This window comes from Trachemys scripta, chromosome 16, assembly GCF_013100865.1.
Source record: "Trachemys scripta elegans isolate TJP31775 chromosome 16, CAS_Tse_1.0, whole genome shotgun sequence".
In the NCBI taxonomy this organism is placed as follows: Eukaryota; Metazoa; Chordata; order Testudines; family Emydidae; genus Trachemys; species Trachemys scripta.
Window position 1 is genome coordinate 5,077,716 of NC_048313.1, and position 23,596 is coordinate 5,101,311.

The 23,596-nt window shown below is 56.2% G+C and overlaps 1 protein-coding gene across 3 annotated transcripts in view; it reads left to right on the top strand.

Moving 5' to 3' along the window:
* STRN4 (striatin 4) overlaps positions 1 to 20,613 on the top strand; it is a 28,084-nt gene extending 7,471 nt beyond the window's left edge. For 2 of the 3 annotated variants that reach the window (XM_034792033.1, XM_034792035.1), the window contains exons 2-18: positions 290 to 393; positions 1,146 to 1,219; positions 1,521 to 1,599; positions 4,270 to 4,470; positions 5,339 to 5,495; positions 6,948 to 7,098; positions 9,188 to 9,301; positions 9,591 to 9,709; positions 12,066 to 12,241; positions 12,757 to 12,804; positions 13,818 to 13,939; positions 14,406 to 14,573; positions 15,377 to 15,517; positions 15,957 to 16,055; positions 16,865 to 16,951; positions 17,610 to 17,798; positions 17,909 to 20,613. In XM_034792033.1, the coding sequence (XP_034647924.1) occupies positions 290 to 393; positions 1,146 to 1,219; positions 1,521 to 1,599; positions 4,270 to 4,470; positions 5,339 to 5,495; positions 6,948 to 7,098; positions 9,188 to 9,301; positions 9,591 to 9,709; positions 12,066 to 12,241; positions 12,757 to 12,804; positions 13,818 to 13,939; positions 14,406 to 14,573; positions 15,377 to 15,517; positions 15,957 to 16,055; positions 16,865 to 16,951; positions 17,610 to 17,779 (2,010 nt within the window). In that variant the 3' untranslated portion in view covers positions 17,780 to 17,798; positions 17,909 to 20,613. The remainder of the gene's footprint in view (positions 1 to 289; positions 394 to 1,145; positions 1,220 to 1,520; positions 1,600 to 4,269; positions 4,471 to 5,338; positions 5,496 to 6,947; positions 7,099 to 9,187; positions 9,302 to 9,590; positions 9,710 to 12,065; positions 12,242 to 12,756; positions 12,805 to 13,817; positions 13,940 to 14,405; positions 14,574 to 15,376; positions 15,518 to 15,956; positions 16,056 to 16,864; positions 16,952 to 17,609; positions 17,799 to 17,908) is intronic. The other variant, XM_034792034.1, reaches the window with a different exon arrangement.
* The last annotated feature ends 2,983 nt before the right edge of the window (positions 20,614 to 23,596 follow it).

Below are 23,596 nucleotides of genomic sequence, written 5' to 3' on the forward strand. Positions count from 1 at the left end.
TCGGATGAAAGTGGCTGAATAAATTAGTGCCTACGCCCTGCACTGATTGGGAACGTTAGCGCCGTACACAAGCGACTGGGCTGGTATAACTGGCACTGTTTTTTGGGTTCTGCTGGAATAAGTAAAAAAAATAATCATCCTTTACCCATTTCTAGCACTTCCTGTATGGGGATCTCCAAGCATGTTAGGGCAGGCAGGGGGTGAGGGCAGCATGGGTGTGAGCCAACAACCTGCGCTCCAAGCCCTTATGGGACCTGACTGACCTTGGGCTTGGTTCTTGTTCCTACAGGCCCAAGTGGCATTTCTGCAGGGAGAGAGGAAGGGCCAAGAGAACCTCAAGACAGACCTCGTGCGCAGGATAAAGATGTTGGAGTATGCCTTAAAGCAAGAGAGGTAAGAGATGTGGCCGCTCGAGGAGATGGGAACACCCAGGACAACTATGGCTTTGGGAGTGGGCTGGCCTGCTTGTCACTCCCCACGTTTCGGGGGATCCTTGGAAACTTCCCCTCCCACGCAGACTCCCCTGGCTTTGTTTTCTCCAGCAGCAGAACAGGTGCGAGGCCCTCCCCTCTTGGAGGGGGTCCTGTCGTTTGTTAGGTCACCAGGGTTAGACCATGAAAGTCTCAGTCATCAGTTGTGATCCCTTGAAATCTACTGCTACTGCCGTCTCATGAGTCCAGCTGCAAGGGTTTCCGAATGCTGATTGGCGCATGGCCACCCCCTATCCTCCCCCCGCTCATATACACACATGGCAGCACACTGGGGTGTTACTGACTGTTGGGTAGAGCCTAGGGAATCATGAAGGGGCCAGACTACGGTCAGTGTCTGACTCTGGTCTGGAAGGATGCGTTGGTCTAGTGGTTAGACTAGATGAGAGCAGAGAAACACGTGTTATGACTCCTGGGTTCAATTCCAAGCTCCAAGGGGAAGGATTGCCAGGTGGTTAGAGCAGGGGTGCATGGAGAGTCAGGACTCCCGAGTCCTGGTCTCCATTCTGAGGAGTGTTTGGAGCAGACTCACTGTGTGACCATAGGCACGTTGTGTCACACGTCTGTGCCTCAGTTTCCCCCTCTATAATATGGGAATCGTGCGTTGTCAGTTGCTTTACGTTCACCTCAAACTTCACTTTTCCACATTCGTTCAAGGTCAAAATACCACAAGCTGAAGTTTGGAACCGAACCGAACCAAGGAGAGAAGAGAGCGGATCTGTCAGAACCAGGTACTGTACCATGTGAGTGCTCTCAAACCCACAGTGTCCTATATATTCTGCCCAGTCCCCTGCTCATGGATACAGACACTATTTCTGTGATTGCGTATAGCTGGGATGTGGGATACTATGGGCTCGTGACCTCTGGGTTGGATTCTTTCCATGGGGTTAGCCTAGCACTGACAGGTGAGGGCTTGGGTTTGAGGCTGCTCCAGGGCTGTGGGTGGCTTACTGAAAAGCTGGTGCTGAAGCCAGAATGGGATCCCCATGGCGGATGTGCGTCACTGACACCCTTTCTTTACTGTCCTCTCAGTTTCCAATGGCCCAGCGGAAACAACTTCACTGGAAAGCAACCCACTGGTGTGGAAAGAAGGGCGCCAGCTGCTCCGGCAGTGAGTATGAAGAGCCTCCTGGGAGGGGCCGAAGCTCAGGAGCTGAGCCCCAGGGGAAAGTGGGCAAATGGGGAGCTGTGTGATGGGACAGGGGAAGGAGGAGTTGGATGAGCCCCTAGGATGATTGTCCAGGCAAGATTTACTTGGATTGTAGCTCTTAGAAGAACTTGCCACAGGAGCATGAATCCCAGTGTCCTGGCCTGTTCCATACTGGACAATTCCACTCTGCCTCTCTGAATTTCCCCTGTTTGTTTCAGATGGGTATGACAGCATTGGTATGTGCTGTTAAACACTTGCTGTGCTGCATCCCAGAGGCAGTTGCATTTCTGGGGGAGGCGGGAGGCGATTTTCCTTTGAATATTGTCAATACAGGTCCGTGCCTTTTGGAATATGCCTGCGCTTTGCACCCTTTGCAAAGCCCTGACCGTCGGGGCCCCATGGACTTAATCTCAAGCTATTCCAGGTGAGGTTGGTAAAAGAGGTGTGCCCTGCCCCCCCACACCCCCGCTGTCAAAGCAGCAAATGGGAATATTCTCATCTTTGCCCTAGCTGGTGTTACGTGACATTTCTATTGCTCTTGCCCCTAGGGTCTGTCTACACTGCAGTTCGGAGGTGTGAATGCGGCAGGTGTAGACATACCCGAGCTAGCTCGAGTAACAACAGCAGTGAAGCCGCCCCAGGATGGGCAGTGGCCACGCGAGTATGTACCCAGGCTCCCAGGCGGGCAGGGCTAGCTCATGCTGCTGTGACTTCACTGCTATTGTTACTTGAGAGAGCATTGCTCTATCTAGATCAAAGCTAGCTTGGGCATGTCCACGTACCCTGAGAGGCCAGACCTGGCGAGGTGCTTGGGCATGTCCACATACCCTGAGAGGCCAGACCTGGCGAGGTGCCGTTGAATTAGAGCCTGTGCAAACATACAGAAAATAGCTCAGACGCTAAAGGAGCTGTGTTGTCACAATCAGCTCTTAGAACAGCGTTGGCAGGTGCTGATCCATGAGGAGCAATTCCTATAGAACCAAACTTAAACCCTGCCCATCGCCTCTGTTTTATCCACTAACCGACTAGTTGCCATTCTTCTAAGAACTCTTTGGAACCAAGATCCCATGTGCTATGGGGCGCAATGCTCCTCAGTTCTGCAGCAGGCAGCCTAGGACTAAACTACACGGTCTCAATCTCTTCCCCTGCCCCCCCCCTCCCCTTCCCCCCAGTCTTCATCCCCTTCACTGTCTCAACTCTGGTCAGTACAGAATCCACTGGGGCTAGTAGTAATCAGGTTAATTGAGTTTACTCTGTCAGAGCTGGACTGTCTGTGGTGCTGCAGATATTTGCATTGATAACATGCAGCTGCTTTGTAGAATATAACAGGGGGCACCAGGGGAGGCTTAAGGTGCCACGGAGGGGTTGCATCATCTTTCCCTCCCCCTTTTGCACAGGTGTCTTTAAATTTGGGGAGGGGCATGTTGAATACCTTTATACCCCTCCCCAGCAATTAGCCCCATGAAACTCCTCCTACTCCAGTGGATATGCATAACATCATTAGCAATGAAACAGTCGGCATTGACATTTGACATGTTGTCAGTATGTTCCAGAGTTAACGTTCCACTGAGATGAAAGGGACAGTTCACAGCCCTCTAAGCTATTCTTTCTGGCTATTGATAATCCTTTTCTGGTGCCACTCAGGTTACAGTTTTATTTATTTTGGTCTCTGAAATACACAAGGATGCAAAAATGCCCTGCCCAGACTTTGGGCTCCCTGGCGCTCCTGACAAAGCATAGAACCTAAATACTACATGTCCTCATCAACTCTGAAGGCTTTTGGGTGCTGCCTTTGCAGCTGCCAGGGCCTGGGGCACAATTACGCAGCAAGCTGAAAATACCCTGCAGTAAAGCGTGGGCGGGAGGACCCCTTTTTATATGACCTCACCTGGACTAAACCATAGCTCTAGCATAAGCGCCTCAACGGTCAAAGATTCTTTGGGGCGTGGGTGCAGGGTGGATCTGTCCTGACAGTGTAGCAAACGCTCCCTTTGCAGGTGAGGAATTTGTCATTGCTCCATATGTAGCTTGGGTGGTAAGTTCAGGCACTAGTGTCCCAGTCCTCCGGCCATCAGCTCAGTAGCGTTATCCCCATGTGTACTGGGTGGGAACCGAGACGTTGAGAGCGCAAGTGACTTGCCCAAGGTCTCCCAGCAAGCCTGTGGCCGTGCTGAGGGGAGAGAACCCAGTTCTCCTGACTCCCAGCCCTGTGCCTTATCCACAGGCCCACTCTTCCTCTCTGCAGCTACGTTCCTTTTAATGTGGTATCTGCCCTGTGGCTGGGAGAGCCACCTCCCTGTGAGGCTCAAATGCCGCTGGCAGCGTGGAGGACTGTCACGCTGCACCCTCCTCCAGAGAGGGACTCTGGGGATCTGCCTGGGCCTCCCCCATTTCCCCCTAAGTCTGTGCTACTTGCTTGGCATCACGGACAAAGTGAGGGAGAGCACAGGACTGCGGGGGGAAGTTCTCGGGTCTGCTTTGCTGACCTGGAGCAATCCCTTCTCCATGCCAGCTCTGGAGAGATTGCTGACCCGCAGTGTCTCTAAAGTGCTTGGAGATCCACAGACGGAGAGTGTTACGATGTCCTGCGATGCGTCCTCGCTCTCAGCTCGCCTTTCTCCCTCCCCGCAGGTACCTGGAAGAAGTGGGCTACACAGACACCATCCTGGACATGCGCTCCAAGCGAGTGCGCTCCCTGCTGGGCCGCTGCTCCGTGGAGCTGAACGGCACCGTGGAGCCCAGCGATTTGGGGCTGGGCCCCGCTCCGGGCCCCACTGGGCTGAACGGGGGCGAGTCGTTGCTTGTCAAACAGATCGAGGAACAGATTAAAAGGTGAGCAGGCAGCCCTCTGTCCTGTCCATACATCTTGCTTCCCTCCGGTAGGGGGCATCGCTGTTCTATGCCTCCTCTTGAGTTCTATCAGGGGCTGCGTGCTTCTCTTCGCTGGGGGTTGTCTCACAGGCTGCTGCATGGATGGAGTTTGGCTGCTAGGGTCGGGGGTGCTCTGCTAGATGCAAGGATGGGGATCTGGCTGGCGGGGGAAGGGGGTTCCAGCCTGGAGTGTCTCATGGGGCAGGGTAGGTCTCTGCTGGATGAGGGGGGGTTCCGGCTGATGGGGGGAACCCGGGCGGGGAGGGTCTCTGCTGGATGCATTCAACCCAGAGTCTGGCTGGTAGGGGAGATGGGTGATGCACTGCGTGGAGGGGGATACACCCGCTGCAGGGAGGGGTCTTGGCCCTGATTCTGCTTGGTAGAAAGGGGGCGTGCTGCCTAGATGGTGCTTTGCCTGGAGTCGGCCTGGTATGGGGGAGCTGCCCCCACCGAGGGGTTTTGCTGCTTGGTGTCTCATCCCCAATGGGATGTGCATCTGTTCACTGCAGAAGTGTTGATATCCAGCTGAAGGGCGCCATGGGAGGGACATCTGGGCCGTGAAGGTCTAGCATAGGAACCGGAGCAGGATCCTCAGTGGCTGGTCCTAGCTGCTTCAGAGGAAGGTGTGACAGGAGACACCTATGGCATTACCTGCCCATGGAGGCAGTTAGAACTCAGCTAGTGCCCTGAACCAGGGACGTTTCTATCCCTTCTCCCCAACTTCCACAATGCAGCTGCTCTCCTTTCCCTCTGCCCAGTGGGCCATGCTGGGTTGGGGGGCTGCAGTGCAGCCTCGCTCTCTAACGCTGGCCTGGTATCGACTCTGCAGGAACGCTGGGAAGGAGACAAAGGATCGGATCAGCAGCTCGGTGATGGAGAAAATCCCCTTCCTCCAGAACTGCGAGGACGAGGACAGCGATGAAGAGGAAGATCTGGAAGGCCTTCCTCTCGAAACCCAGCGGCAGCACAAGAAACAGCGAGTAAAGGCAGGTTTTACGAGGAGAGGAGAATGTCCCATTTCAGACATTAACATGTCCTGGGCCACTCTAACAAGCACTCCCAACAGGTTTCTGATGGCAGGGGCTGGGCATCAGAACTCCTGGGTTCTCTGAGAGGAGAGTGTAGTGGATTGGTTAGAACAAGGATTCACTGGGAGTCAGGACTCCTGGGTTCTGTTCCTGGCTTTACTACTATCTCACTGCGTGGCCATGGGCCAGTCCTGTCCATGTGCCTCTGTTTTCCCCAGCTGTATAACAAGGTTAATACACACTCGCCTTTGTAAAGTGCTTGATAAGCCTCTGCAGAAGAGTGCTATAAATAATGATCAGATGCTCCTGTGTTTGCCTTGGCAGACAGATAGGAAGTTGTCCCCTACTGCGGGTGGTGGGAGCTGAACGTGAAAGCTTCCAGCAATGATCATTCTTGGCCTTCCTCTAGCATTTTCATCCAAGGATCTCAAAGTTCTTTAATTAATCCTCACACTCCGTCCTGCGGGGTGCACCACCATTTTGCCCATTTTACAGATGGGGGATGTGAGGCACAGAGCAGAGAAGTGACGTGCCCAGTCACATGGTGAGCAGTGACAGAGCTAGGGATAGAACCCAGGAGTCTTGATTCCCAGCAGCCTTCCCTGCTCTAACCACTAGACACACTCTCCTCCCAGAAGTGGGGATAGAACCTAGGACTCCTGGTTGCCCCTGTGCTCTAACCATTGCCCCATACACCCTCTTTTTCTTGGTTCCCCTTCCCTTGCTGATGGGGGAGTGGTGGTTTCTTCTGCAGGGTTCCCTTGTCCCCTTTCTACCCATCAAGTATCTCTGGCTTCTAATGAGATCCGTGCTGCAGCAGCAGCGGTGTGGCAGAGATTGCAGAGGGGCGGTCTGACCCCTGCTGCCGTAACACAGCGATGCCTGAAATGACTTCACCTTCCCAACTCCAGCCTGCCCCAGGGTGAGGGACCTGCCGCCCCAGCCCTCAGCCTGGGGGCATGGTAATGGCACAGCCAGAGAAGCCCTACGCCGTGTGAATGTCGGTGCACGCAGGTGTCCTAACACGCATGCCCAGAGCCCTGCGCTGTGCTCGTGCATACGAGTGGCTATTGGCCTTGTATAGAACAGCTAACCCTTTAGTGACTGCAGCCCTATATGCACACTGCTCCCCCTAAGCACTCCGCCTGGAGAAAGGCAGCATCCTTCCCATGTGTGCAGATGTGCCTGGCCCTAACTAACCAGTAGTGATGGCTTTCCTTGGCCACGGTCTCTGATCTTCCTCCCCCAGCCCTCCTGTGTTGAACAGAATCTCCCTGGACCCCATCCCAGGTCTGGATATATCAGTCCTGTGGGCTGGTGTCTCCACGTTGTGACCACAGGCTGCGGGGAGCAGGGTAAGCTTGGAGCCCTCCCTGCCCTAGGCTAACTCTCTCCAGTCTGTGTTGCCAGCTTGCCACAAAGCCCCTGATGCCTGAGGTGGAGGATGAGGAGGATGATGAAGACTCTGAGGATGCCTTGAACGAGTTTGACTTCTTGGGCTCTGGGGAGAACGGCGAGGGCTCCGGGGACGCCCGGCGCACCGGGGACGGGAACGAGCTCGGTAATGGGAGTGTGTGGATAGGATCCTAGAGCTCCCAGCAGCCATCCCCACAGGACAGCCCTCCAGCCTGGTTCTGTGTGTCCATGCGATGGGGCTTCCCCCCCTTCTCCTGCCCCCTTCTCCGCATGTCCCTGGGGGAGATCTTTTCCCAGCTCCTTACAGTCCACGTTAACCCTCCATTGCTGCAACTTACGTCCATGTGTCATCCAAACGAATTCCCCACCCACCTTTGTGGTGACATCCTTCATGTATATGCAGCCAGCGACTTGTCTCCCCTCCCCTACAGCTTCCTCGTAGCTTAGCCAGGCTCTGCACAGAGCACGTGGTTGCTGGAAGCCAGGATGCCTGGGTTCTATCTCTGGCTATGGGAAAGGACTGGGATATAATGGCTGGCCCAGGGGGGCTGGGACTCGGGTTCTATCCCCATCTCTGGGAGGGGAGTGGGGGTCTAGTGATTAGAGCAGGGGGGCTAGGAGTCAGGGAGAAGAATACCTTTACCCTCAGCCACCTCCTGGATCATTTCGGTTAGTCAAACTCCCTCCGGTTCGTTCATATCCTCCCGGAACATGGTGCCTAGTACTGCACGTAAATCCCAAGAGCCCCGTAAAGGGGAGCTGCCGCCTCCTTGTACACACTCCCACTCCCCCAGGATCTGTTGTGCGCTTTACTGCTGGGTCACACTGCAAACTCCTGGTTAACTTCCCAAACCGGGGAAGGTTTCTAGCAAGGTGAGAGAGCCACTGACTCCCCATCTCTGCTGCAGGGATGTGGGGTTCCCTGCCCCCTTCCTCCCCCAGCTGTGCTCTGAGCTTTCAGAGGGGAAACGCAGACTTCCTGCCGAGCACATTACTAGCAGCAGCCGCTGTTCCCATGTCCGGTCGGGATGATCCTACTTTCCCCTTGGGGCTGCCCTCAACCAGCCTTCAGCAGGAAAGCACCGAGCAGCTGCACTTCCCCTGCAGGCTTGGATGGCATGAAACGTTCCCCCTCCCCCGTTCCCACATGCACACGTACAGTAATCCCTTCCCCCCCCACTGATTCCAGCCTGGCTCCTGGCAGCTCCAGTTCCCGTAGCCCTGGACCTGAATTCCATATGACATGAGCACCCTCTAGAGCTGCTAGAAACACTCCATATTTCCTCCCCGCTGCAATGGGCCATGCAGTGTCCCAGCCTGGAAGGAAAGCTTTCCTTTTAAAGGGGCATCATTAGTTTCACACCATGAGTCGAAGGCAGTTTTGGGCAGCAACGCCGGCTGCCGTGAGCATGTCACACCAGTCCTTTGCTCTCTACACTGACAACCTGTAGAAATTGAATCTAGTTCATGGTCTCAGTCCTTATCTTCAAGGCACTCCATGGCCTGGGCCCAGCCTATCTAAAAGAGGCTCCAGGGTGGGGAACTTGGTCGATGACGCTGTTCCTCCAGCACCATGGAACTTTGTTACCATCAGGGTGAAGACTGTCCGCACAGGAGACAGATCGTCCTCGGGGGCCGGTCCCAGACTGCGGAACAAACTTCCTCAGGAGCTAAGGACTATCCGAAATCTGCCCGCCCTTTGCCCCCAGTGCCAGGAGCACCGCTCCAACCAGGCTCCTCTAACAGAAACACAGAGCGGCATGGACATTTTAATAAACAAGAACAAAACTTTACCAAAACCACCCGCCCACCCACACAATCCCCACCCCTCGTGGGATAGAACGAACCACAGGGGAGAGGTGGTTATTATGTCAGTTACTGCGTGACTGAAAGATGCCCTGATGTTACAGTGATGAGGGCAAAGGAAGAACCCCGTAGAACAGAATAGGTCCCAGGCCAGAAGGGACCATTGTGAGCATCTAGTCTGACCCCCTGCATACTAGGCCATAGGGCTTCACTGAATGAATTCCTCTTCTTGCATTTTTCTCTTTCCCCTGTGGCTGGATGGAAGACTTCCACCAAGAACAGGGGAAGCAGTGAAACTGACAAATGCTGAGGGCATACCCATGCTCAGTATATTTTAGGGGTCTGGTCCCAAAGAAGCTACCTGTCTCTTACCACACTGCCAGGGCCTGGATTTTAACCTTTCTCCCTCATCTTCCCTTCCTCTGCAGAGAGCCGGAGAGTTAAGCTTCAAGGCATGCTTGCTGATCTCCGGGATGTTGATGGGCTCCCTCCTAAACCATCTATTCCATCTGCCATCTCCAGTCATCCCAGGTCTCACGAAGGTAACAGCTAGTCCCTTTGTTCCCCTCCTGTTTCGGACTGTGGGGTGGGGATTGTGGGGAGAAGTTGGGGGGTCCATTACGTTCAGGCTGTCATGTTCCTCTGATCTTCTTTGGATCTCTTCAGCCAATCCCCAGTTACAGAGGCCCTACAGACTACCTCCCACCTAGGGGTGCCCCCAACATACCCTTCTCAAGCTTGGAATACTGCCTTCTTTCCTCCAGTTGTAAACCCGCTTCCACCTGGCACCTCTCCAGTTAGCCCTGAGCTTTGCCCCTTCTCCCCTTGCAGCAGGGTCGCTTGGCTTCTCCTCGGACGTGTTTATCATGGACACCATCGGCGGAGGGGAAGTAAGTCTGGGGGACCTGGCAGACCTGACCGTCACCAACGACAACGAGCTCAGTTGTGACGTGAGTAGCCGGCGTCATCTCCTCGCCCCAGCTTTCCGAGCTGGCCCTTAGCCCAGGTCCCGGGAGTGTTCGTCAGTGCCGCCTGTGGTGCCGGGCATCCCTGGCACAGCACCACTCCGTGCACCCGGTACATCCCATTCCAGTGGGCTCTCATACCCGGCTGTCCTTTGCACTGAGATGAGTCTAATGAGCCCCCCAGGCTGGGGATCTTTCTGCCTCCTGGGGTCCCTGGGCAGAGCAGTGTCCAGGATTATCTCCTCCCATTCACCCCCTGGTTGGAGTTAGCAGTCATTTCTCTCCGCAGACCTAGCTGCTGTCACCCCCAGCTTGGACTATGTTGTAATGCCCTCTGCAGGAAGTAACCCGAGGATCTCAGCTGGTGCAGAAGCCAGCTGCCTGCGTGCTGGGGGGGAGTTCCATGCAGGGACCCCCGTGCTCTGGGGGCTGCGCTAGCTACTAGCTTATCTGGGTGTGGAACAGATGGACAGACCACATGAGTGGGTCCTGTCTGATACAGATGCCCTCTTGCTCCATGTGCACCAGGCAGACAGTTGGGATCAGGCAGGATGGGTCTACTAGCAGCCCTCAGATGGGAACTCTCGTGGGAGCTAGGGCCGGGGCCTTCTCAGAGTCGGTCTGGGACATATGGTGCAAACTTGGATTCCTATGGGACCACCAGAACACCCTCCTGCATAGCCAGTGAACATACCAGTATGACTCTACTGGGTTGCTAGTTTCCCTTTCAAATATGCAGCCATTTTCCAGTGCAGGAAGGGAGTACAAGGCCAGTTTGGGTTTCTTTCCTGCCTCTTTTAGCTCTTCTGACAAGAGTTTTGTTCTAATCCACCCATGCTCTGTCCTGAGCATTCCCAGCGCCAGACCTGAGCGCATGGCTCCCAGGGCCAGACAGGGGGTAGACTCAACCGTGCTGCAGTGCTGGGGGGTGGACTAGAGGACCTCTTGGGATCCCTTCCAGCCCTGCAGCTCCATGATTCCATAAAAAGCCACGTTGCCGTTGGCATCAGCAAAAGTGTGTAACTGAACCTGTTGGGGTTGAGAGGGAGCGATGGCTCAGCGGTTATGACTCTTGCCTGGGACTTGGGAGACGGATTCAAGTCCCTACTTTGCCTCACGGTACCTCTGTGACCTTGAGTGGGTCACTGCCTCAGTTTCCCCATGAGTGAAATTATTATTTATTAGGTGTGTTACATTAGCACCTAGGAGCCCTCGTCATGGACCAGGGCCACATTGTGCTAGGTGCTGTGCGAACAGAGGCAATAATAATAATACCCCTGCTCTGCCCTGCCTCACAACGGTGTTGAGAGGATAAATATTGTGAGGTGCTCTGATACCACAGTGATGGAGGCCATACAAGGACCTAATGTAGTTAAGACAGGTGTGGTACTGAGCCAGCAAGCAAGCAAATGCTTGGGATAATCACCCACAAGCAGAACGTAAGAACGGCCATACTGGGTCAAACCAAAGGTGCATCTAGCCCAGTGTCCTGTCTTCTGATAGTGGCCAATGCCAGGTAGGGAATGAACAGAACAGGTGATCATCATGTGATCCATCCCCTGTCACCCATTCCCAGCTTCTGGCAAACAGAGGCTATGGACACCATCCCTGCCCATCCTGGCTAATAGCCATTGATGGATCTATCCTCCAGGAACTTATCTAGTTCTTTTTTTGAACACTGTTATAGTCTTGGCCTTCACAACATCCTCTGGCAAGGAGTTCCACAGGTTGACTGTGTGTTGTGTGGAAAAATACTTCCTTTTGTTTGTTTTAAACCTGCTGCCTATTAATTTCATTGGGTGACCCCTAGTTCTTGTGTTATGAGAAGGAGTAAATAACACTTCCTTATTTACTTTATCCATGCCAGTCATGATTTTATAGACCTCTGTCATATCCCCCCTTAATTGTCTCTTTTCCAAGCTGAAAAGTCCCAGTCTTATTAATCTCTCCTCATATGGCAGCTGTTCCATTACCTAATCATTTTTGTTGCCCTTTTCTGAATCTTTTCCAGTCCCAATATATCTTTTTTGAGATGGGGCAACCACATCTGCACGCAGTATTCAAGATGTATGCGTACCATGAATTTATATAGAGACAATATGATATTTTCTGTCCTACTATCGATCCCTTTCTTAATGATTCCCAACATTCTGTTCACTTTTTTGACTGCCGCTGCACATTGAGTGGATGTTTTCAGAGAACTGCAGAGGATGTGCAGAGGTAGCCTGGCTGCTGGCCCCTGTCAGGGGCTCTAATTGGAAATGGACAGAGGTGACTTGGCCCAGCTCAGAGGAGGAGGAGAGCATAGCTGTGATCACACGGCCTTGTTTTGTGTTTCCAGCTGTCGGATGGCAAGGACGCCTTTAAGAAGACCTGGAATCCCAAGTTCACCCTCCGGAGTCACTACGATGGGATCCGGGCCCTGGTTTTCCACCACACGGAGTCCGCGCTGGTCACCGCCTCTGAGGACGGCACGCTGAAGCTGTGGAACCTCCAGAAGACGGTTGCTGCCAAAAAGTGAGCCCCGCCTGTAGCTTGGGGAGCATGCCAGGCTCAGCAGGGCCAGCAGGAGGCGCTGGGATGGGGAGGGTTTGCCAGGCAGATGCGTTAACCGCACCCTGTAAAAATGAAATCTGGGGAAGGGAAAACACAAATACAACCACGTGTCTAAGGCATCTGCCAGCCAGCAGCCCCTAAAGGTTCCCCCCTGGCATCCCACATCATGCTGCATGTGGGGCTGGTTATTTTGGAATGGGGAGATGGGGAAGGGGAGCATTGCCAGCTGTTAACCTGATTTGTTCAGTTTGACCTGGGCACAAAAGGGTTAAAATCACAGCAAAATCCCCATCCCTTCTCCCCTGATGCTGAGGGAAGGTCACACGTTGAACCCTGGGCCTTTCCACTGGGCGGGTCCTGTGCTGTCCCTGAGCCAGGCCTGCTGGGCGGTAGAGTATAAAGCATCCAGCCCTGCTAGCAGTGAGTAGGACCCGGGTGTCCCCCCCCAACCTCTGTCCTTTCCTCTCCTGCCGCAGGAACGCCGCACTGGACGTGGAGCCGGTCTACGCTTTCCGGGCGCACAGGTAGGTCTTGGGGTGTGAGGCTGGTGGCTGGTACTGCTGCCCAAAGGGGCATCTCTCCACCTGTGTATTGATCCCAGGGTCCAGAATCCATGAATGACTCTGGCTGGAGCATCTCCCTAATGTACTCCGTGGGCCCAGAGAGCTAAGCCCATGACCCTAGAGCAGGGGTAGGCAAAACCTATGGCACGCGAGCTGATTTTCAGTGGCACTCACACTGCCTGGGTCCTGGCCACCGGTCCGGGGGGCTCTGCATTTTAATTTAATTTTAAATGAAGCTTCTTAAACATTTTAAAAACGTTATTTACTTTACATTCAACAATGGTTTAGTTAATATATTTGCGACTTCTAGAAAGAGACCTTCTAAAAACGTTAAAATGTATGACCCGCGTGCGAAACCTTAAATCAGAATGAATAAATGAAGGCTCGGCACACCACTTCTGAAAGGTTGCCGACCCCTGCCCTAGAGTCTGGATCCTTGGCCCCAGTGCAGCCTTTGGGATCAGACGGTGGAACCCTGGTGATTTAATGAAGGGGTGAGGGTTAAACCCACAGGAGATTGGGGCGAGAGGGTCAGGGCTAATCCTGAACCCCCAGCCTACCCACGAGTGCAGCTAGTGCAGCTCCTGTGTCCTGCAAGTTCATTAAACGACTCCGTCAGTCCACGAGGGACGAGCGGCTCAGTCCAGGCCGGTGCTGTCTGAAGTGCCAACCGAGCAGCGTCATACTAGAGACTTTGCCACTAGAGGGTGCTCTGACTCCACAAACACCTTCCTGAAGCCCAATGCTCAGACGGGCTCCACACAGCTGGGAGCTCCTTTCCCCTAGTGGGTGGCTGTGGTTGGCTCATCCTGTGTGGTTTGCATCCACGCTAACTCCTTGGGAGAGTCTCTGTGAGTGCGAGGCAGAGAGGGGAAGCCCCATCCTACAGTTTTGGAATTCCCCCTCCCCCATTCTTTCTTTGCCCCATTTTCTTCACCCTCCCCTTCATCTCTGTGGCCATCCTGTTTCTGCAGGGGTCCAGTGCTCTCCGTTGCCATGGGCTGTAACAGTGAATATTGCTACAGTGGCGGAACGGACACCAAGATCCGCTTCTGGAGGGTCCCGGATTTGAGCATGGATCCATACGACAGTTACGGTGGGTGCAGGCATCTGTCTGTCCGTCCTCTCCCCTGGCAGTCCCTATGCACTGATCAGACCCCAGAGTATCCAACCTGTCTCCTGACAGCTGGGAGGAGGGCAGAATGAGGGCCAAATGGGAGATTTTTGGTGATTTTCAGGGTGGTCTTGTCTCCTTGGGGTTGCTGGGAGTTTTCCAGGCGGCAGTGCTGGGGAGTGGCCTGTGGTGGAACCTCTTCATGTGCTGACGGGCTGTACCTGATGTGTAGAAAACTCAACAGGGTGCAGTGGCTCTCTATTTTACCTGTGGAGACTACAGCTCCCAGCATGCACTGCGGCCTGCCCACTCCAGTGGAGGTGGAGCACTGTATGCTGGGAACTTTCAGTTAGAGGAGGGCCCTGGGGCAAACTAGGGTGAGGCTCCCCAGCTGGGAGCCAGGATCCAGCATGACTCCTCCTTGACCCCGGCTTTGTTTCTGGCCCAGATCCAGGAGTCCTCAGCAACGTCCTGGAAGGCCACACGGATGCGATCTGGGGCCTGGCATTCAGCCCTTCCAAGAACCGCCTGGCTTCATGTTCAGCAGATGGCACGGTCAGAATATGGGACCCTAGCGAGAACCCATCCTGCCTCAGCACCTACAACACGGAGCGTGGTGAGCGAACCCTACCCCGGGATAGCAGAGCCTGGCTGGGAAATGGGGGCCTCTTTGAGAGGATGTTCCCCACCAGATTAAGGCTTTGGGGGGGGGGTACAAACGGGATGGGGAGCTCCCTCTTCTTGGGTCAGTCTTGACCCCAGTGCCCTAGCACAGTGCTAGGGAATGCTGTGCTACAGTAGGTGGAAGGATGGCCCATTGGTTAGGGCACTAGCCTAGGACTTGGAAGACCTAGCTTCAAGTCCTTGTTCTGCCACAGACTGCCTGTGTGATCTTGGGCAAGTCACTTAGGCTCTCTGTGCCTTGGTTTCCCCATCTGGGTAATGGGGATTATAGGCCTGCCCTGCCTCATGGGCATTGGGAGGATAAATCCATTAAAGATCGTGAGGCGCTCATATACGACAGAGATGGGGGGGGGGGGCACATATGTACCTTAGATAGGTGCCATCTAAAACGGGTAACATTCTCTTGTGGACATTTCCCCTTGATAACTTCCCAAAAAGTCACAATGCTGCCTGATGCCCTTGTCAGATCCCAACTCAGGGAATGCTGTTCTGCCTATGTAACAGACCTCTAGTTTCAATTGGATACAGGGCACTTCTTCACTTCCTGTCGTAAACTATGTGCTGTTGCTGTGTGCACGTGACATGCTCCAACTCAGAGATGGCTGCATTTTGGGAGTGGATGGGTTGGAATGCTTTGCTCTGTCAGGTGCTGCAGCAGGTGTGGTCTTGGCGCTGAAGCGTTGGTCCCGTAAGGCGGCCTTCACTGTTCCCCCTGTGTCCCCGCCCCTCCCGCAGAGTACGGAATCCCTACCTCTGTCGTGTTCGCCAGCACGGACCCTGCCCATGTTGTGGCCGCCTTCCGAACAGGCAACACGGTGCTGTACGACCTGGAGACCTCCCAGCCCATCCTGACGCTGGAATCCAGAGCCGCCACTGGTGAGCCAGGGCGACTCCTGTGTTCTAATCCCAGCTGTGGGAGAGGAGTGGGGTCTAGTGGTTAGAGCACAAGGTGGGGTGGGGGGAGGTTGGGAGTCAGGACTCCTGGGTTCTTCACAGCTCTTACTGATTTGCTGTGTGATGGTAGGCAAGTCACTGCCTCTCCCTGATTCCCTCCCTCTCTGCCGTGAAGTGTCCATTTCCCAGGCAGTGGTGAGGACCAGCACTTCAGTTTGTGCTTTGAGAGCCTTGACTGGATGGTGCTTCTCCAGCAGGGGGTGGTAAAGGGATCCACACAGGAGGGGTCAGGCCAGTTTAGCCGCTCTGGGAAGAGAGAGATGATTGTTTAGTCCTAGGCTGGCAGCTGCTCTGGTGTGGGGGGAGAGGGAGCATGCATGGTTCAGTGGTAACCTGCTCCCTCTCCCATGTTCTGACCCAGGATTCAGTCAAATCAATCACGTGGTGAGCCACCCGACGCAGCCCGTCACCATCACCGCGCACGACGACCGAGGGATCCGCTTCTTGGATAACCGGACAGGTAGGGCAGCCATCTGGTGGCAGCTGGGTCGGGCCTGCTGCCCCCTCCTCAGCCCCGCCCCCTGGCAGGAAGGCAGCCAGCCCAAACTCCGGGGGCGGAGAAGGGCCTTGCTGTTTCCCAGAGCTCCACCTCATGGGGCCATCTCCGCACAGCCTTGAGGCTCTTGAGGGAGGGTCTGACATCACTGTGCTTCGGGGTCCTCCCTTGGGTGTCCCCCGTTTGCTGGGGGTGGGACGAGAGGCAGGTAGCGGTTATGGGGCCCTTTTCCATTGAAATACCTGCATGCAGGGCCCGGCCCCTGCCGTGCGGCCTGCTGTCTACCCAGGGCACGTGTGCGAGCCTCCCCATGCACCCTTCGCAGGGAGACTCACCCATGATGTGATGAGATCGGCCCCCTCTCGAGGCCAGGCTTCGTCCCCAGCTAATACATGCCCGTGTCCCTCCCAAGGACCAGTCTGCCCTCGAGCTCCCCTCGCCTGCCTTGAACAGACTGTGTCTACAGATCTGATGGCTCCCAGCCCTGTCTCGCTCACCTGCTGGGGATGTCAGTGTCTCCCCCTTCCCCAGGAGGGTCCAATCCACTCTCGCCAGCCCGGGGGCCCCTCTGTGCCCTCCCCTAAGTGTGCTGCTCCAAGACTGCGCCCCCCCCCCCCCAGTAGAGGGAGCCGCCTTTTCCATGCCCATGTAGGGAATCCAGCGCTGTAAGCTACCCCACCCCGTGGGCCATGGGGAGAACACCTAGTGGTTGGAGCAGGCCCCAGGCATGAGGGGGAGCTGCCCTATTAAACCTTTCTCCTCTCCTTGCCTAGGGAAAGCCATCCACTCCATGGTCGCTCACTTGGACGCTGTCACCTGCCTCGCCGTGGACCCCAACGGGGTCTTCCTCATGTCTGGAAGTAAGTGTCTCTCTGCCCCACCCTGCTCCCCAGCTGCATGTATCTTGCCTGCTTTCCGCTTTGAGAGTCATCTGCGGGGGTGGAGGGGATGGGCAGTGATCCAGGGGGTTCAAATCCAATGGGGACCAAAAATCTTTCCCGCCCGTGTGGCCCCGGCGTGAAATGAGTTTGCTGGATCTCAGCCGCTTCCAAGCGGGGCACCCGCCATCGCCGCTGGCATGAATAGACCTGCCCTCTTGGCTGCGTCAGAGGGGCCGAGGACCAAATGGGTCATGGGGGCTGGGCTCTCCTCTCCCACCCCTAGCGGGAGGTGTCCCTCCAGTGCAGGGAGCAATGCGGGCGCCCTTGGCCTGGCACTGCCCATGCTGGGCGTGTTCAGTGGGAAGTGGATTCAGAATCCAGCACTAAGTGCAGTAAACGAGCAACCCAGAGTGTCGGGAGGGGGAGGTCTGGTCTTTGCTGGCTGGGCTTTGAGGGAAGAGCAGGGAAATGGGAACCAGGACTCCTGGGTTCTATCCCCAGCTCTGGGAGGGAAGTGGGGTCTAGCGGTTAGAGCACAGGGCCTGGGCGCCAGGACTCCTGGGTTCTGTTCCCGACTCCGTGGGCGAGTGTCTTCTCCCCTCGACCCCGGGTGACCCTTCTCTGCTGGCTCTCCCAGGCCACGACTGCTCCCTGCGCCTCTGGAACCTGGACAACAAGACGTGCGTGCAGGAGATCACGGCCCACCGCAAGAAACACGAGGAGGCCATCCATGCTGTGGCCTTCCACCCTAGCAAAGCCCTGATTGCCAGTGCCGGGGCCGATGCCCTGGCCAAGGTCTTTGTATGAGCGGCGGAGGATCCTGCAGGTGAGCTGGGGCTACGGGAGAGGGCGGCGCCGGAGCAGGAGGCCAGAGGCCCCCCCCTGGCCCCACCCCCTCACCTGCCACCGGCTTGCTCCTCTTGTGTCTCCCAACAGGTAGGTCCCCGGGACTCTCCAGAGGTGCTAACCCCGTCTGGCGATGAGCGTTTCCCCCCCACCTCCCCACAGCTCAGGACCTGCTGCCAAGGGGCGGCTCTTCTCACCCGATGGAGTGACGCAGACGTGTGTGGCTGGGGTGGGTGGGCAGGGGAGGATGGCAATCCCGTGACCGCCCCTTCCCGTGCCCTCAGGGCCCAGCAGCCAGATTCTGGAATGTTTTCTGCTTGTTTCAAGGTCGCCTGGTTTTATTTCCCAGCCAGCGAGCGGAAAGTGTTCAGGGCCAGGCACGGCTAATGGCAGGGAGGGGCAGGGCCCAGCTGTTCCATGACGTTGGGCACTTGTCCCCTTCCCAGCATCAGGGCAGCTCTCGCTGCCCCTAACTCCCCTGGGCAAGGCTCTGCCAGGCCACAAAGTAACCCCCGGACCTTTAGGGTTCATAAACCCTCCAGAACTGTCTCCTGGCCTCTTCCTTTCCTCCCTGAGCTGTCCCCTGCCAGCCCCTTGCAGAGCCCCCGAGTTCCAGCCGAGCTGCCCCTGCCGGCTGATTCCAGGCCCGTCAGCTGGAGGGACTTGGGGGCAGGCTTAGTGATCACGAGGGGGGCCGGAGAGCCAGGGAGGGAGGTGCACTGAGTAGAAGAGGGGGCCAGCTGGGAGGTTGCTCAGATTGACCTGGAATAAGAGGCCCCATTGCGTTGGGTCAAGCCAGGAAGGTTACTTCCTGTGGGGAGCAGGGTGGGGGTAGCAAGGGAGTTCCCAGGCTGCTGCCCGCCCGGACGAGTGACTGGGACAGGGGGACGGGACTCAGCCCCAGGGGTTACAGCGTTGACAGTGGAGGGGCCGATGGGTGCTGCCCTCCCCTCTCACCCCTGCTCGGGGCAGCGCCGCTGGGCCAGATGCGAAGTGTTTGGTCTCCAGGGCTGCTGCTGCCCTCATCCCAGCTGTGCAGCCCATGCTGCCCCATTAGCCCCCCCAGTTTGCAGGCCAGCCAGCCTCCCGTGTCAGATCTCCTCCTGCCCCTGGCCTGCTTGGCGCTGCCCTCGATCCTGGCCCCATCAGGTCCTGGGGGGGCAGCCCTCGGCCTCCTGGGCTTCCTACCTTATTGTAGCAATAATCCCTTCCCGTGAGGGGTGGGGGCCTCCGAGCAGGCGGCTCCTGTGTGACACTACTGCTCCCTTAGCACAGGGGTGCGTGCCTGCCCTGTGACGGGAGCTCCATTCGTCCACGAACGGTTCTCCTGCCCTCCGACTGCAGCCTGGTTCTCAGCCCATCCCCAGCGCAGTCTGGGCAGAGTCTGGCACCTGGAGTGCTCCCCCCAGAACACTAAACCCCCATGCTGTTCCCAGGGGGCAAAGCCACCCTTGCCAGGACTGGACGTGAGCGGTGTTACCTGGGATGGCTGCACTGGTCAAACACCCCTCCCCCCCCCCCCCCCCCCCCCGAGCAAGCCAGTGCCAGCAGGCTGGGCGTTCCCCTGGCAAGGGTTGGACACAGCCATGCACAGAGCCTGATGGATCCCATGGCGTTCAGAGCCAGTTTGCAGTAGGGTCACCCTCGCCATAACCCCAGCAATAAAGTCCACATACCACATACGGGGCTCCAATTCCTTCCCTTCCTGCCGCCACCCCCTCCCCCGACAGCGACCTATGCTCTGCCCGTGGGCACATGACCCACCCCCAGCTTGGCTAACGTCACCTAGACTGCAACCTTGCTTGAGAGGCAGTTGGGTCTAATGGTTAGGGCAGAGGGCCTGCTGGGAGTCAGGACTCCGGGGTTCTGTTCCCACTCCTTGGGGAAGTCACTTCCCCTCCCGGCATCTCCCTTTCCCTGTCCTCAAGGGGGACAGTAATTCTTCCTCCCTGCCCCCTGTTTGCAAAGTGCATGGTGCCGTTGAGCGGCTGAGTGTTACCCTTGCCACATCAGAAACCATCTCCCACATCTCAGCAGGGGCGAAGTCCCCGCTTTGGCTTGGACACTAACCCATCGCGCCGTGGGGTGCCCCCTGGAGCCTGTGCCATGTCATGGGATTCTGCATGAAGCAGCTACAACACCAGGAACCACACCGACGAGGAGGGGACTAAAAGGGAAATGTTAGCTTTGATCGCAGGGCTCTCTCAAACCTCTCCACTGTGGTGGGGGCTGATTCCACCATGGCCAGAGGGGTGCAGATCACTGCCCCCTGGTCGGTATCCCCTGCCATCTCTTCATTTCATCTTCTTGCCTGTAACAAAGAAAAACTCCTTGTATATTCTGTACAAATGAAAGCCGATTGAAACCGAACCCAGAAACACCTAAAGGGCTGAAGCTAAAGTGACCACAAACCATGTTATCACTGTGTGATAGTCTCTACCGCTGGCATTTTCAAACCGACTAGCGATTGTGGGGTGCCAGCTCTAAAGGGGGGTGTTGCTGAGCCAGCTGCCCTCTGGCAATCAGGCCCCGTTAGGCCATGTCGAGGCAGGGGAGCTGCCCAAGAAATCAAATCGCTAGCCGCTCTTGAAAACCTCGGCCTACGTCCCCAATATACTGTATGTATCGGTGTGCTGTATTTATCCAGACTGAGAGCACTCGCCTTTTTAATGCCGTTTAACTTTTTATTGTATATTTATTTGACCTCTTTGGGTTTTTTTTTTTGTCCTGTTTAATCACAAGACTGAATCGTATGTGAAAAAATCTGCCTCAATAAACCCCCTTTGGAATAAGAAGCAGGTTCTTTCCCCTCCTTGTCACTGCACTGAGCTGGGTCTACGCAGCATTCGTTGGTACGGAGGGGGGCACACTCTCACTCCCCCCCTGAAATGCAGCCACCTCTGGGGCGCATCGTGTAGCGACGTCGCACAGGATCAGTTTAGAATCGGAAGTGAAGGAGAATCTGTTATCCCATTGAAACTGCAGGGGCAATCCAAGCTGGGCTCTGCCCTGCACCTCAGGTTTGACACTGACTCGTGGGTGGGTGGTGGTGGGGAACAGGACATGCCCTGGGAACTTCAATGAGCGCAAGGTTTCAGGTTTAGGTCTGTCTGACTGTCCCTCCGGCACCCCCTAGTGCCCAATGCATCACTTCCTGAGGTTTCCTGGCCCCCTCCCGACCAAGCCCTGACCCTGCTCAGGCCCTGGTGAGGGGCAGCTCTGCAGGCCACCAGAGCCACAGGGAGGATGAGGAGGGACTGGACTAGAGGAGCCCTTTGCTGTGATCTGCAGCAGGGCAAAGGGGGTCCCAGGCAGATGGGCTGTTAATGGGAACTGGCCTGGGGCGTGAGAGACGGGGCATCCGTCTAGCTGGGCCTGATGGTCTGAGCGGGTGGGGATGGGGGGAGATACTGGACGTTCAAGATTTGCGATGTTAAAACAAAATGAATGTGACAGATCCCGCTCTGCACCGCTCGCTCCTCCGCATGGGCCGCGTGGGCCCCATTTCCCTTCCTGCGGGGCCTGTCAGAGTCCCGTCCCCCCCCCTTCCCTGGAGTTACAATATTTGCCTTCCTGCAGCCTCGGAGAGGCCCCCAAGACTTGGCTTCCGGGCCCAAGAGCAGCTTGCAGGGGTTTACAGAGTTGGCGAAGCGAGAGCCCAGCTGACGCTCCCCAGCGCAGGCACAGGATCAGCTCAGGGGGATGCCACTCGCCTGGCAGAGAAGCTCCCCCTAGGGGCGGGAGAGGGGTGATAACATCAGCCCCCCCTTCTCCAAACCTGCCCCCGAGACCGCACCATTAGCAGCTTCCAGGAGCCCGTTGCAATGGGAGTAACTCCATCTGCATCTATTTCCCCTGGCCGATGTTCGCCTGTCACCGTGCAGTGCACCCACCCCCAGCTAGGAGCGGCGCCTGGGCCCCAGCACCGGGGCTTGTTTGAAACCGGAGTGGGCTGATGCGTGGGAGCTGGGTGGTAATGAATGGGCGTTCACCTGACTGGATCCTGAGAGCCCACAGGTGGCTGCTTTTGGGCCCCTGCCAGGTGTCCAGCATTGCAGAGGAGAGAGAGGTGAGCCTGATTGACTCCTTCTGTGGCCCTGAGCAGAGCTCCCTTGTGGAAGGGACTCGGGGGGGCGAAAGGGGCTGTAGGGGCAGCTGTTGGGAGAGACATTGCCATGGGCACATAGTTTCTCGAAGGGCGAAGAGGGTGTGTATGTGGGGGGAGGGAATCTCTTTGCCCTATTGTGACTCCACTTGGCTGGTGCCAGCAGGTTTCCCCCCCCATGCTCCCAAAGGAGCAGGTAAGTGCTCAGACCCCAGCCTCTCCCCCCCCAAAGGTAGGGAGCAGTGGGGGGGCCCAGCCTTCCCAAAGAATAGTGGTAATGGATTTCCAGCAGACAGCTCTTGTGAAGGTGGGTGGGTGGGGCCAGGAGATGGGGGGCTGGAGGGAGTGTCCCAAGGGCCCTCAGCTGCCTTCATCTGGCCTTGCTTGGGTGTCTCGGATTAGAATAATAGAATATCAGGGTTGGAAGGGATCTCAGGAGATCAGCTAGTCCACCCCCCCCCCCTTAAAGCAGGACCAATCCCCAGATTTTTGCCCCAGATCTTTAAATGGCCCCCTCAAGGATTGAACTCACAAGCCCGGGGTTTAGCAGGCCAATGCTCAAACCACTGAGCTATCCCTCCCCTCCTCCGCAGTCAGTCACCTAGGGGCTGAAATCTGCTGGGCCCCTTGAGCTGACGGCCCCTAGACATGTGTGTCTTGGAGGAGGTTCTCAGGGGGTGTTGTCGGCTCTGCAGCAGGGGCTGTCTCTGTTCTGTGTTTGTACAGCCCCTAGCACAATGGGGCCCGGTCCAGGACTGGGGCTCCGAGGTGCTACCATAATACACCTAATAGCAATAAAAATGTACAGCCCCCTAGCACAAAAGGTGCCTGGTGTTATGTCTGGAGTGCCTAGCCATTACTGTAAAACACCTAATAGCAGTGAAAAAATCGCTAGCCCTTAGTTCAATGGGGTCCTGGTCCATGAGGTGCTACCATAATACATCTAATAATAATGGGGAGCTGACTTGGTGCTTGTGCCTTGACCCCCATGCACAAGACTGTTTCCCCTGGGATTGGCTGGGAGGGTGGGGAAGATGTTAGCTTCCTAAAGGCTTGGCTGTGCCTAGAGCTCAGGCCCTGATTTCTGGAGGGGCTGAGCCCCCCAAAGCTAATGGGAGCTGCAGGTGCGCTGGGCCAAAGTTTCCCTCCCCCATGCTGGGCTGAGGAGCTCTGTAAGGTTTATTTATGGGGATGGATTGTTTTTCAGTAGGTTTGAATTTTGCTTTCAGCCGCGGCTGCCAGGAAACTTCCCGGACCGTACACAAGTCCACCCACCCACGTCTTGCATTTATTTCCAAGAAGCAAACGTTCCTCAGAAAAGAGGAGTAACTGGTTTTGAACCAGCCAACCTGGGGCCAGAGGCTGGGACTAATGGAAATACTCCCGCCCCCTAAGTCCCCAGCAACGATGACCCGCTTCCCGTTATGTTCCTCCTAATGTTTATTGAATGGGGATGCTCCTTTTTCTAAATAGGGGAGTGCTCCCCAAGTTGAGTAAGGATCAGGGCACAGCAGGGGGGCCTGTGGGGCAAGACTTGAGAGGCTGTGGGGGGGGGGAAGAGATCAGGGCTGGGCTAGCAGAGGGCGACGGGTCGGGCTGGAGGGGCAGCGATAGAGCTGGGGGGGAGCCCAAGGGCTGCGGGATAGAGGGGCAGCGATCGAGGGGAGGGGGGG